Genomic DNA, 11,451 nt, shown 5'->3' with positions numbered 1-11,451 from the left:
TTCAGTGAATTCTACTAAAATAAGTTCATGTACTTGGTTAGGAGTCTCCTGAAACCATGCTGGAAGTATCAAGAGTGTTAATCTGACTAGTGCACATTCAACATGTACACTTCATGAACTATCATTCTCATTCTTTCCCAATCTTGAATACCTTGATCTAAGCATGAATGAACTCTTTGATACTATCTCTCATTCCATTGGTAATTTGGGCAATTTAAAAGTTTTGTACCTTTTCGAGAACAACCTTTCTGGCTCTCTTCCTATGGAGATAGGTAGCTTGAAGTCTCTTTCGGATCTAGCATTGAGCATAAATCAATTGACTGGTTCTATTACTCATTCCATTGGTAATTTGAGTAACTTAAAAGTATTGTATCTCCATAGCAATAACTTTTCTAGCTCTGTTCCTATGGAGATAGGTAACTTGAAGTCTCTTTCGGAATCTAGAGTTGAGCATAATCAATTGACTGGTTCTATTGCTCCTTCCATTGGTAATTTGAGCAACTTAAAAGCATTGTATCTCTACAGCAATAACTTTTTCAGCTCTATCCCTATGGAGATAAGTAACTTGAAGTCTCTTTTGGATCTAGAGTTGAGCACAAATCAATTGAATGGTTCTATTCCTCCTTTCATTGGTAATTTGAACAACGTAAAAATATTGTATCTCTATAGCAATAACTTTTCTGGTTTCGTTTCTATGGAGATAGGTAACTTGAAGTCTCTTTTGAGTCTAAATTTGAGCACAAATCAATTGACTGATTATATTCCTCCTTCAATTAGTAATTTGAGCAACTACTTAAAAGTGTTGTACCTTTTTTAGAACAACCTTTTTGGCTTTATTCCTATGGAGATAGGTAACTTAAAGTGTCTTTCAAATCTATCAATTCACACCAATCAATTGGATGGTTTTCTTCCTTATTCCATTGGTAATTTGAGCAATTAAAATTATTTATACTTAGCCATAATAACATTTCTGGTCTATTCCTTCTTCCATTGGTAATTTGAGCAATTTAAAGCATTTATACCTTAGTCATAATAACCTTCTTGGCTTCATTCCTTCTTCCATTGTTAATTTGACCAATTTAACAGATTTGTACCTCAACAATAACTAGGGCTGCAAACGAACCGAACTATTCATGAATAGGTCAATGTTTGTTTGATAACTGTTCGATTCGACTCAATAACAAATTATTCGCGAACAGTTCGATGTTTGTTCGATAATATGTTATATTCAAGTTTGAACATAGGATGTTCGTTCGATTATGTTCGTGAACATACTGCGTTCGACTTATTCATTTGTTCTCGAACAATTTGTTCGATTATTCGTTCATTTATGTTTGAAAAACATGGTATATTATTATTATTATTATTTTTTCTTTTTTTTCTTTTGTATATTATGTTTGGTTTAGTTTGAATGATTTTTTTTTAATGATAATCAATAATAAATATTATAATGCTTTTGTTTTTCTTATATATATAATATGTTTGGATTTTTTGTTTTCAAATGTCATCAATAATTAAATATGTAAGTATGTAGCCTTTTAATTAAAAAATAATAAATTATTATGATACATAGCATGACAAAGTTAATAACATAATAGATTGTATAATCAAGTGATATATAACATAGCAAATCTAATAACATAATAGCTATATATTTTTTCAAATGTAATTAATAATTAAATATTATGAGATATATTTTAATTAATAAATAATGAATATAGTATGGTAAATTGATGAACATAACATATTGTATAATCAAGTGATGTATAACATAACAAATTTAATAACTTAATTAAATATAGTATGATAAATTGATGAACATAACATATTGTATAATCAAATGATATATAGCATGACAAATTTAATAATATAATAGCTTAATTAAACATAGTATGGAAAATTTATGAACATAACATATTGTATAATTAAATGATATATAGCATGACAAATTTAATAACATAATAGCTTAATTAAACCTAAATTAATCACACATTTGTATTAATCATATATTACAATAGACCCTCATACTACTATGAATTTATTGTTAGACTTTTTACATTATGGTCCTACACTTTTAATATAATTTCATTAAGGTCCTACACTTTTACTTTTATGCTGACGTGGACTNCTATCTAACTCATCAACAACAACAATTTCCTTGAGAAAAATATGAGTCGCCTGAAATCATATACGTACTATGTTTTAGTATATAGAGAAAATCTTTTAAACATAAGATTTATTACGTTATCCATGCACCAAATAAATAAAACTCTATTGCATTGTATAATTTTTTTTTTTTTTAAATAACCTATTGAAAAGATTGAAAATAATGCATTTATGAAAAATCACACTGCTTTATTGCATTCATTATTATTGCGTTGCTAAACGATGCAGTTTATCTATTTTAATTTGTGCAGAATAAAAGCAGTTGTGGACAAGAAAACTTGCATTAATTATATTCGGATTAAGCTACCAATTACCAATAATTGACTAATCAATTATTATATTTATAAATAAAGCTCATCTCATGTTTATCTGACTCACCGCCCATATATTATGAATAAGATAAGAATTTGACATGACTTTGCAGTTTTTTATTTCATTTAATCTAATACTTAAAATTGTGTTGTGACGATATATTTGGAATCAGACAATCAGTGTTTCAATAATTGGAATGGTACCTTTTAATTTCTAATAAAAATATGAAAAACTTGCATAATACTAGATAAATAAAAATTTATTATCTAGTAATTTTATTTTAAATAAAAATTTCAATAATGCAAAGTCCACAACCTTCTCTCATAACCCTCTAATGTGGTAGCTCATAATTGATTAGCAAGTAAATAGGCAGGCAGACCAATAGCAAACAAATGGGACCTATTTGTAAGCTATCACGTCGGGGGTTGTGAAAAAAAGTTGTTGACATATTATTACTCTAAAAATTTACTAGACATGTTTGTAAAAAAATTAATTATTTGAATTTAAAACAGAATAACCACTTGACTTTCGTCGGATGACAAAACCTTAGGTTATCCAAAGATCTTGTGTTCGGGGGTAACCATCTATAAGTCAAAAAAGTGACCATCTATCACTTTTCTGACTTATCTAACTTATTGGATTTGTAAAATGTTCATTGAATCCTAAGGATTAGTTGAGATGTGTGCAAACTGGCACAGTCACCCCGTCACCAAAAAATAAAAAATAAAAAATTATTATGCTTATTAATATATATCAAATTATCTAATTTAACATTACATTAAGTCCTCAAAAAAAAAAAAAAAAAAATTGTGTTTTTAAGTTCACAAATACAACAAAATGTGTTCATTTATTTCTATATAATTCGCAATAGATATAGTATTNAATTTTATATTGATTCCCAAAAACCATCACCCAAAATTGCAGTAAGTGGAAGATCCTGTAATTCATAAAGGAGCAAGAAGATCAAAGAACAATTGCTATGGCTGGAGGTTTGTCATTTACTTACGCATATATTCCATGGAGATTTTAAACTGAAATTGATTGTGTTATCAATGAATATTGGAATATGTATGTGTTTTACATTTATGGGTGTTGATACAAAATATATATGTAGACATTAATGATAATATATATATATGAGATAACCTATAATTTTGATACTTTAATAACATACAAAATATATTTAATCTATGATTAATATATGTATGATAATAATTTTGTATATACACAATTACACATTATATATATATAACAAATTAATCACACATATGTATTGATTATATATTACAATAGACCTTCATTATGGGTGTTGATACAAAATATATATGTAGACATTTAAAATATTTATGATAATTTATGTAATGATAATATATATATGATAACCTATAATTTGGTAATTTAATAATATATTAAACATATTTAATCTATAATTAATATATATATATGATGATAATTTTGTATATATACAATTACACATTATATATATAAAACCCAATAACCAACAAACTAACCCCCAAATTTTAAAACAAAAGTCCAAACTCAATTCCACATTTTCCCTTACCTCGCCCAAATCCAAATCCAAATCCAATTCAGTCACAGCCCTAATTTGGTTAATCGAACGAACTCGAACAACCCTAAGTTATTCGAAGAGATATTTACAAGTTATTCGAACGAGTTAATCGAATAATTAATCGAACGATCACGAACTACTTGTTTGGTTAATCGAAGGAATCGAACATCCATTTTATGTTCGTTCGAGTTTGGACACGATTTCGAACACCTCTTTGTGCTTATTGAACGAGTTTTGAATGGAGGTGTTCGTTCGTATTCGGTTTGTTTGCAAGCCTAACAGTAACAACCTTAGTGGTTCTATTCCTGTGACATAAGTAACTTAAAGTCTTTCTGATGAAAGGCTGATACTTAATGGTTGTAATCCTCTTTCAATGGTAATTTGAGCAATTAATGAAGCTTTTAGGCAACAATTTTTGTAGTTTTATTCCTCCTAGTGGTAATTTCCATCTAATATTTAAATAATTGCATGTTAGTGGCAACAATCTTTTTGATTCAATCCTCTTAGATTTAGAAATTTCTCAGAATGGATATTAAATAAATTTCTGGCTATTTTAAATAAATTTTAATTACGTTTATTGTCATAGATTCACTAAAAGATTGTTCAATTTTAGAAAATATATTTAGTATTCCTTATCCATGGGATCTTGATACCTTTCTGAGGTTTTTTTTTGTAATAGTTTTAAATGGGTTTTTTATTATTAAAATAATATCTCAAGGGGTATTATTTAATTATTTTCTTAAAATCAAACTTTATACAATATTTTACATGAATTTTTAAACTTTAGTTTGGCGACAATATGTAGATGGTTAGAATTAGATAAGTTAATATCTGAATTCTGAAAAGAATAATACCCACGTGCTCCAAAGTTTAAATCCATAAATAAATGTGACTTTTTTTTTTCTTTTTTCGTGTAATTGTATCATTTATCAACTAATATAATGTTGAACCTTTATCTACAACAAAAATGATATAAGGTAACACTAGAGTGCAGCACTTTTTCTTAAAATGTTACTGTAAACTATCTAGAGTAACACTTAATGTTAAAATATTACGATAACAATTTTTATATGAAACATTTTAACTTTTTGTAACACATTTTATATTAATGGTAACTTTTTTTTTTAAATGTTATGAAAAATATATCTACAATAGCATTTTTAAAATATTACAATAGACCTAATAATATAGTAACTTTTTTATAATGTTACTATATAATCAAAATACAGTAACATTTTATAAGTGTTACCATAAACCCAATTATTTACCGGAAAACAAAATATTATTCTCGCCAATATGAAATGAGGTTGATTTTGTCTCATTTTTATTGTTTAGGGGTTATATATATTATTTGGGGTCTACTTTGTCATTTTTCATTCATGTAGGGACCAAAAATGTTTTCACATAGCCAAATTTTAATAAAATACCGCCATTCCAACCCAAAATTCTTCCCTTCCCCCCCAACTCATTCCCAGATGGCAAAAATCTTCTCTACGACAGTGAGCGACCAACTGTGGTGTCAAGGTGTCAACAATTCTTTGACCAGGTAACCATTTCAATATTTACTTTGAGTTACAGAGTTTGCCTTTTCTTTTCTTAACCCTAAACCCATAGATTTTACACCAACATCTCTGTTCCTCTTCTTCTTCTTCTTCTTCTTGGCTCTCTAATGGTGGCCATTTCAACTCTACATGTACCAACCTAATTCCTGAAACCTTTTTTAGACTCCAATCTTCCAATTTCCATCTCAAAATCTTCCCCTTTTTCGCCTCCACTTTCATGTTCAATCTCCAAATCGTTGAATGGTTTAGAGAACTTCTATTTCGTTGTTTATGGAGGACTTTTTGTGCATCAGAAGTGAGGCAGTAGGTCGTGGAATTCTACGATGGCAATTTAATAGGAGGGTTCCATGATACCCACTGCTCTCTTATTATGCTTTGTCTGCTGAGGGCCATTGTTCAAATTTATTAATCTTATTAGTTGTGATGCGTCAGCTCTGACGTTCCTTGTGGTGTGGTGTCCCTTTCTGGTGGTCTCGAGTTACCAAAGTTTAGAGGACGTTTTGCTTCGTCCCTTTTTCAGTTACTTCCCTCTAGGTTGAATTGTATCCTGTTTGCCTTCCTTGATTAGGCTGGTTCCTCTGCTGCTTTTTGTTTGGCCCGTTATGGGATTGATCATGTCTGCTTCTTTCGTTGTGGTCTAGGCTGTCGTTTGCTGGGTTTCTCTTTTCTCTCTGGTGAATACTGTATAGATTTTTTGTATAGTGGCCTTCTGCTCTCCTTGTCCTTCGGGGCTTGTTTTTTATTTGCCCTCTGCCTTTTATGTTTCTCTCTTGGGCCTGTCCATTCTTAATTCGGATGTTGAGATCAAAGATTTTGTTGATAATGCTGGTACTTTCTTTCCTAAATATACTGGATTTGGCTTGGGTGAGTCAATTATATCTAACTTAGCCCTAAAGTATAAGAAGAAGGCATGGTTTGCTATGACAAAGGATTTCTCTAAGGATATGATGGTGTTGTATGATTTTGACAAAGCTCCAACGCTGGTTTCTATTCAGCCAACTTACAACTAACGCAATATCTTTTATGGCCCCTTTTAAGGTTAGTTTGTATTCAAATAATCTATTTAGTTCAGTTGGTAAATTGTGTTAAAGTTTTATATAATTCATGATAATCAAATCTTGCTTTCCAAAAAATTGAAAGCTAGTTGCCTGCTGACACTTTTTCTACTAGATTTTTGCCTTTGCTTTAAATGGTTACAATGACATCTAAATTTCTTAGTCTTTTTAGAGCTTCATTTCTATATGGGCTCCAGTTGTTTTAGTGGAAGAACAAATTGATGGGAAAAAAAGTTACTGAATGATATGTCTTTGCTAAGGTGTTTATGCATGATCTTGATTTCATCTTGTTTGATGTGTGCTTCCAAATTTTCTTAAAATGTTCAATGAGATGCAAATGAAAACCTTTTTCACACAAGAAAGTCATTTTTGAGTCAAACATAAAAGGGCAACATTATAGTAGTCTGTCTTCAAGATTCATTTATTTAGTCAATTTTCATTTGTATATTTGCAAGGGTTATTACTCTCCCTGCATTTATCCGGTCAGGAGTAGCAATTTTAGGTTACATATCGTTCACGTGTTTTTCAAGTAGTTGCAATTGAATGTTTGAGTACTTGTATTGCTAAAAAGACTAATTAAAGCCCATTATTTGAAACCTCAAAAGAGAAGTTAATTTTCATTTAGTATGGAGTTTTGGTGATTGGTATGGAGATATTGACGTGTTCTTACCTTATATCTTTGATAGACAATCGAGGATCTAGTAATTTTCAGAATTTAACTTTTTAACTTTTTTTTTTTTTAGTTAGACTTATTTTTGTAAATTGAGTTTATTTATTTATTTGTGTTAGTAGGTTTTATGTTATAGATTTTTTTCCCTATTTGTTCAGGTCTTTGCCACTGTCTAAGTAAGGCCTGTATCTTTAATTTTTTAGTAGACTTGATTGATTATTGGAATAATCATATTATTGTTTTCTCCCCCAAATCTCTCCCTTTCACTTCCGATGCTTCTAGTTTAATTTAGGGATGAGGCAGTAATTTTCAACTAGTAAGAGTATATGGAGCCTTGCATTGAACAGTAGGTTGCCGGCAGAGAGGCTTCACTCATGATTCAATATTACTAGACTTTAATTTCATAAAATAGGTTTCCATTTTTATTAGTTTAGTATTACATGGTTGGAGTCCCATCAGTAGAGGAAATGGTTTGTGAAGTTGTGGAAGTCGGCTCTTTTTGAAGGAATGCAAGGGCTTTAGATTCATGAAAAGTTAGATTTGATAAACCTAAGCATAAACTATAAAGGGATGCAATGGGAGAATTGGGATGTGAAAAAGGAAAAGTGACATTGGAAACATGATTGCTAATGTGGATAATTTAGAGGGCGAGGTTAGGTTGGATAAAGAGTTACCGAACAAAGGAGCAAACTGAATAAAGTTTGAATAAATTGTGTTTAAAGAAGGAATTTGTGGAGATTGAAACTAAAAGCTCAATATGCCAAAGGATGAGACAGTGTCTCCAGATTGCTTCTAGTATTTTGTACCCTTTTATCATCGATAGGATCATTAAAGGAGCATGGTTGGTCCAAGCTTAGCTCAGGAACGATGACAAAAGTTTGATGGTCAATGACGACAGAAGTTTGATGGTCAATTAGTAGTCAGTGGATCTCTGTTGGTCTTCAAGAATTTACTTTTAATTGAAAGGGTGTTACATGGATCTGCTCTTATGTTGATAAGTCTCTCATTGTCTCTAAATTTGAAGTAACCGTTCTTTCCATCCTTCCCTCCTTGTTTTTGCTAAACAATTTATACATCTTTTAAAAAGAATTTAACAGCCAACCCTGAAAAACCCCAATATGCTTTTCCTAAGCCATGTCCATAGAAATAGTTTCTTGGCTTGAGATTGTACTAGTGTTCAATCGAAGCCCAAGGTGCATTATAGTCAAACATTACATAAATTTCAAAGAAAAAAAATTTAGCTTTAAGGTGATTAACTGAGCTAGTTTGGGGATCCTATTACTGAACTTGGATGTTCTTGTTTGCAGCAACTATGATAACTAAACTAAAATATTGTTATTAATTTTAGAATGAGGTACCTAACAATCTCAGTTTGTTTAGGTTTCTTCTTTATATTCTAATAAGTCCGCAAACCTTGTGGTCCCTATGGATTTTCTGCTTCTATTTGAGTTATAAATTATTGAGTACTTTTGGATTTTTGGATTTTTCATTTGTAAATTCTATTGCTTGTGCAAAGCAAAAGTAGTTCTAACTGTCCTCTTCTAAATATGCAAATGAATTTTTGGAGGAATTTGTAAAACAAAATTTCCTTCCTCTATCTGTGCCTATAAACCACGACACACTGAAGTTGCTGAAAGGTGGTAAAAGGAAAATTGTTCTGACATTGGTGGAGGATAAGGCTGATGAGAAGTCAGAGAAATTGATCACACTGCTGAAGGCTGCTGCTTCTGCAAATCGTGACATAGTTTTTTCATATGTTGGAATTAAACAGTGGGGAGGCTTTGCTGATACATTTGGGGTCAACAAGAAGTCAAAATTGCCAAAAATGATCGTTTGGGATGGCGACGAGGAGTACTTAACCGTAAGTATTTAATTTTGAAATCTCGCTAACTTTCTTGCTACAAGTTTCTGAATGATAACTTTTCCATTCCTGTAAAATAAATAAAAGAAACATGAAACTTTATGGAGTACTGAGTTATCAATTAAAAAAAAAAAATTAAGTCATAGTGCATAATTGAGAGAGAACCCTCTTGGCTGAATAAATTTTTTTTTTCCTGATGTGTTGGCATTATTTTCTTAGAGACATAAACCAGAATACATACTTATATACTACATTTGTTTTTTGGAAGGTTGCCCCCTCTACTATGCTGACATTGTTATTAGCCTTTCTGTATATATTTTAAGGTGATGGATTTGGAAATGTCTAGTAACCTGTGAAGTTGGTTTATGCCGCAAGTGAGACTTCTTTTCTCTTTTTCTTCATTTATTGGGAGAAAATAATTCAGGTTCCCTCTTATTAATGTTTGACAAACCTTATGATCAAATACTTATTGTTTCACTTCCGAAAATATTTTGTTTTGTGTTTTTTTCTTTTACTCTGCATTATAGTATTGCAATATCATTACTTTGCTCATGTAAAATGGTGTGTTTTTTATTATATGTTGTATAGTTCAAATAGGGTTTGGGCTTCATTATTTCCTATTGAGGTTGAGGTATAACTTAGAAACTTACTGTTGCTCTTTTAAATTATTGGATGTAAGAACTAGTGATTGTGAAGTTGAAGATTTAAACATGTTCTTTTAAATTCTGGGCAAGGTTATACTCTTCATGTCATTAGTGTAGCTGTTGGTGAGGTGTGCATTATCTTAGTATCGAAATTTTCTCATGTTGAGGTATATATGTAGTCAATGTTTTAATTGTATGAACACACAGTTTATGTATAGAGTTTGATCTATCTTCAGAAGTTTTTAATTTTTATTTAAATTGTGTAGCATGACATGAAATATATCTAAGTAGGTCACTTTACTGTCTTTGTAAAACTTTAAAGGTTTTGGACTATAACATAATAATGTGTTCTTTGTTATTTAATTGAGTAAAGAAAGATTCTTGATGGTGTGCAAACTGCAATATGCAATCTATAGTTTGCAAAATTGCAGACTGCAGTCTGCAATTTTCTTGCCACAATAATCATTATGTTTCCTTGTGTGGTTCTAACTTTGGTCGTCTTGCACTATGTAGTGAAGTAACCACAGTTTCCAAAGATGGAAAAGCTTTTTGTTTTATACTCTTTCATTGGCTAGGAATGATTTTGTGATAACTTATTCTTTAGAACTAAAATTTGATGTGCCTCTGAACCTGGGGTTTGATAAATGAGACTTTGCTGGTGGAGAAACGTGATTAACTTTGTAATTTGTACCATTGTTTGTGCCAATGATGACAGTATATCATTAACGAGGCTTTAGGTTTGTTTCTTGTTTATTACAGTAAAATATGTATTTCTCATGACCATTTTTTGTGCCTATGTTGACAATATTTCATTAACAAGGCTTTAGGTTTTTCTGCTGGAACTGTTATCATAGTATGCTTGTGAAGTTGGAGATTTAGGCATGTTCTTTTCCTCTTTGTTTTGCATTAAATATTTGGGGTGCTTTTGTCTTGATCTTTTCTTGAATTTACAATATATATGTGTTGTCATCTTTGAGAATATACATGGGATTTGAAGATTTTTTTGTATTAATGGTTTTGTAGGTTGTGAAAATGCAAGATTACTTTTTTGGTAAAGCACAATTTGGAATGGAAGATGGTTTGCATGATGGTTTTTGTTGTTAGAATTTTTTGAATGATTGGAAGGTATTAGCTATTGCTCATAGTTAATTTTCCAATCATCTAGGTATTATAATGTAAAAATGATAGGTACATATTTGTTAGGCATATATAAAACTTTTGTATATGAAGGTTTATATGTTACAAAATGTGATATGATATATGAAGCATATTAGATTTTATGGATGTAAGAGATGTTGGGTGCCTATTTATTAGGCATATATGCAAACTTTTTGTATATGAATGTTCACCATCAATGAAATGTTATTTGGAAAATTAGTTTATCATTGTTTATAATTTGTATTATTCAAATTACAACTATAACAATTTTATATATGTTATAACAGACACATTGATAACACTTTCAAAATATTATGGAAAATAATTTTGTAACATTTATTAAATGCAATGAATGATACTTTGGTAGCACTTTTAACATGTTATTAAAAACTTTTCTGTAGCATTTTAACAATGTTATAGAAAACTAAATTGTAACCGATTAAGAATGTTACA

At 30.2% G+C, this 11,451-nt stretch overlaps 1 protein-coding gene across 4 annotated transcripts; it reads left to right on the top strand.

Annotated features, from left to right (window-relative positions):
• Positions 1 to 5,602: 5,602 nt before the first annotated feature.
• LOC116137390 (protein disulfide-isomerase 5-2-like) lies at positions 5,603 to 10,920 on the top strand. 4 transcript variants are annotated; one of them, XM_031423077.1, is made up of 4 exons: positions 5,603 to 6,648; positions 8,903 to 9,196; positions 9,520 to 9,570; positions 10,864 to 10,889. In XM_031423077.1, the coding sequence occupies exons 1-3, from the start codon at positions 6,568 to 6,570 to the stop codon at positions 9,550 to 9,552; spliced, it is 408 nt and encodes a 135-aa protein (XP_031278937.1). In that variant the 5' UTR covers positions 5,603 to 6,567; the 3' UTR covers positions 9,553 to 9,570; positions 10,864 to 10,889. The 4 variants fall into 4 exon arrangements, 3 of the variants coding, with proteins under 3 accessions (XP_031278937.1, XP_031278938.1, XP_031278936.1); XM_031423078.1 differs by lacking the exons at positions 9,520 to 9,570; positions 10,864 to 10,889 and adding an exon at positions 9,875 to 10,823; XM_031423076.1 differs by lacking the exon at positions 10,864 to 10,889 and having other exon boundaries at positions 9,520 to 9,867.
• The last annotated feature ends 531 nt before the right edge of the window (positions 10,921 to 11,451 follow it).

Source organism: Pistacia vera, unplaced genomic scaffold, assembly GCF_008641045.1.
Source record: "Pistacia vera cultivar Batoury unplaced genomic scaffold, PisVer_v2 Contig323, whole genome shotgun sequence".
In the NCBI taxonomy this organism is placed as follows: Eukaryota; Viridiplantae; Streptophyta; class Magnoliopsida; order Sapindales; family Anacardiaceae; genus Pistacia; species Pistacia vera.
This window is presented reverse-complemented; position numbering and strand designations above follow the sequence as displayed.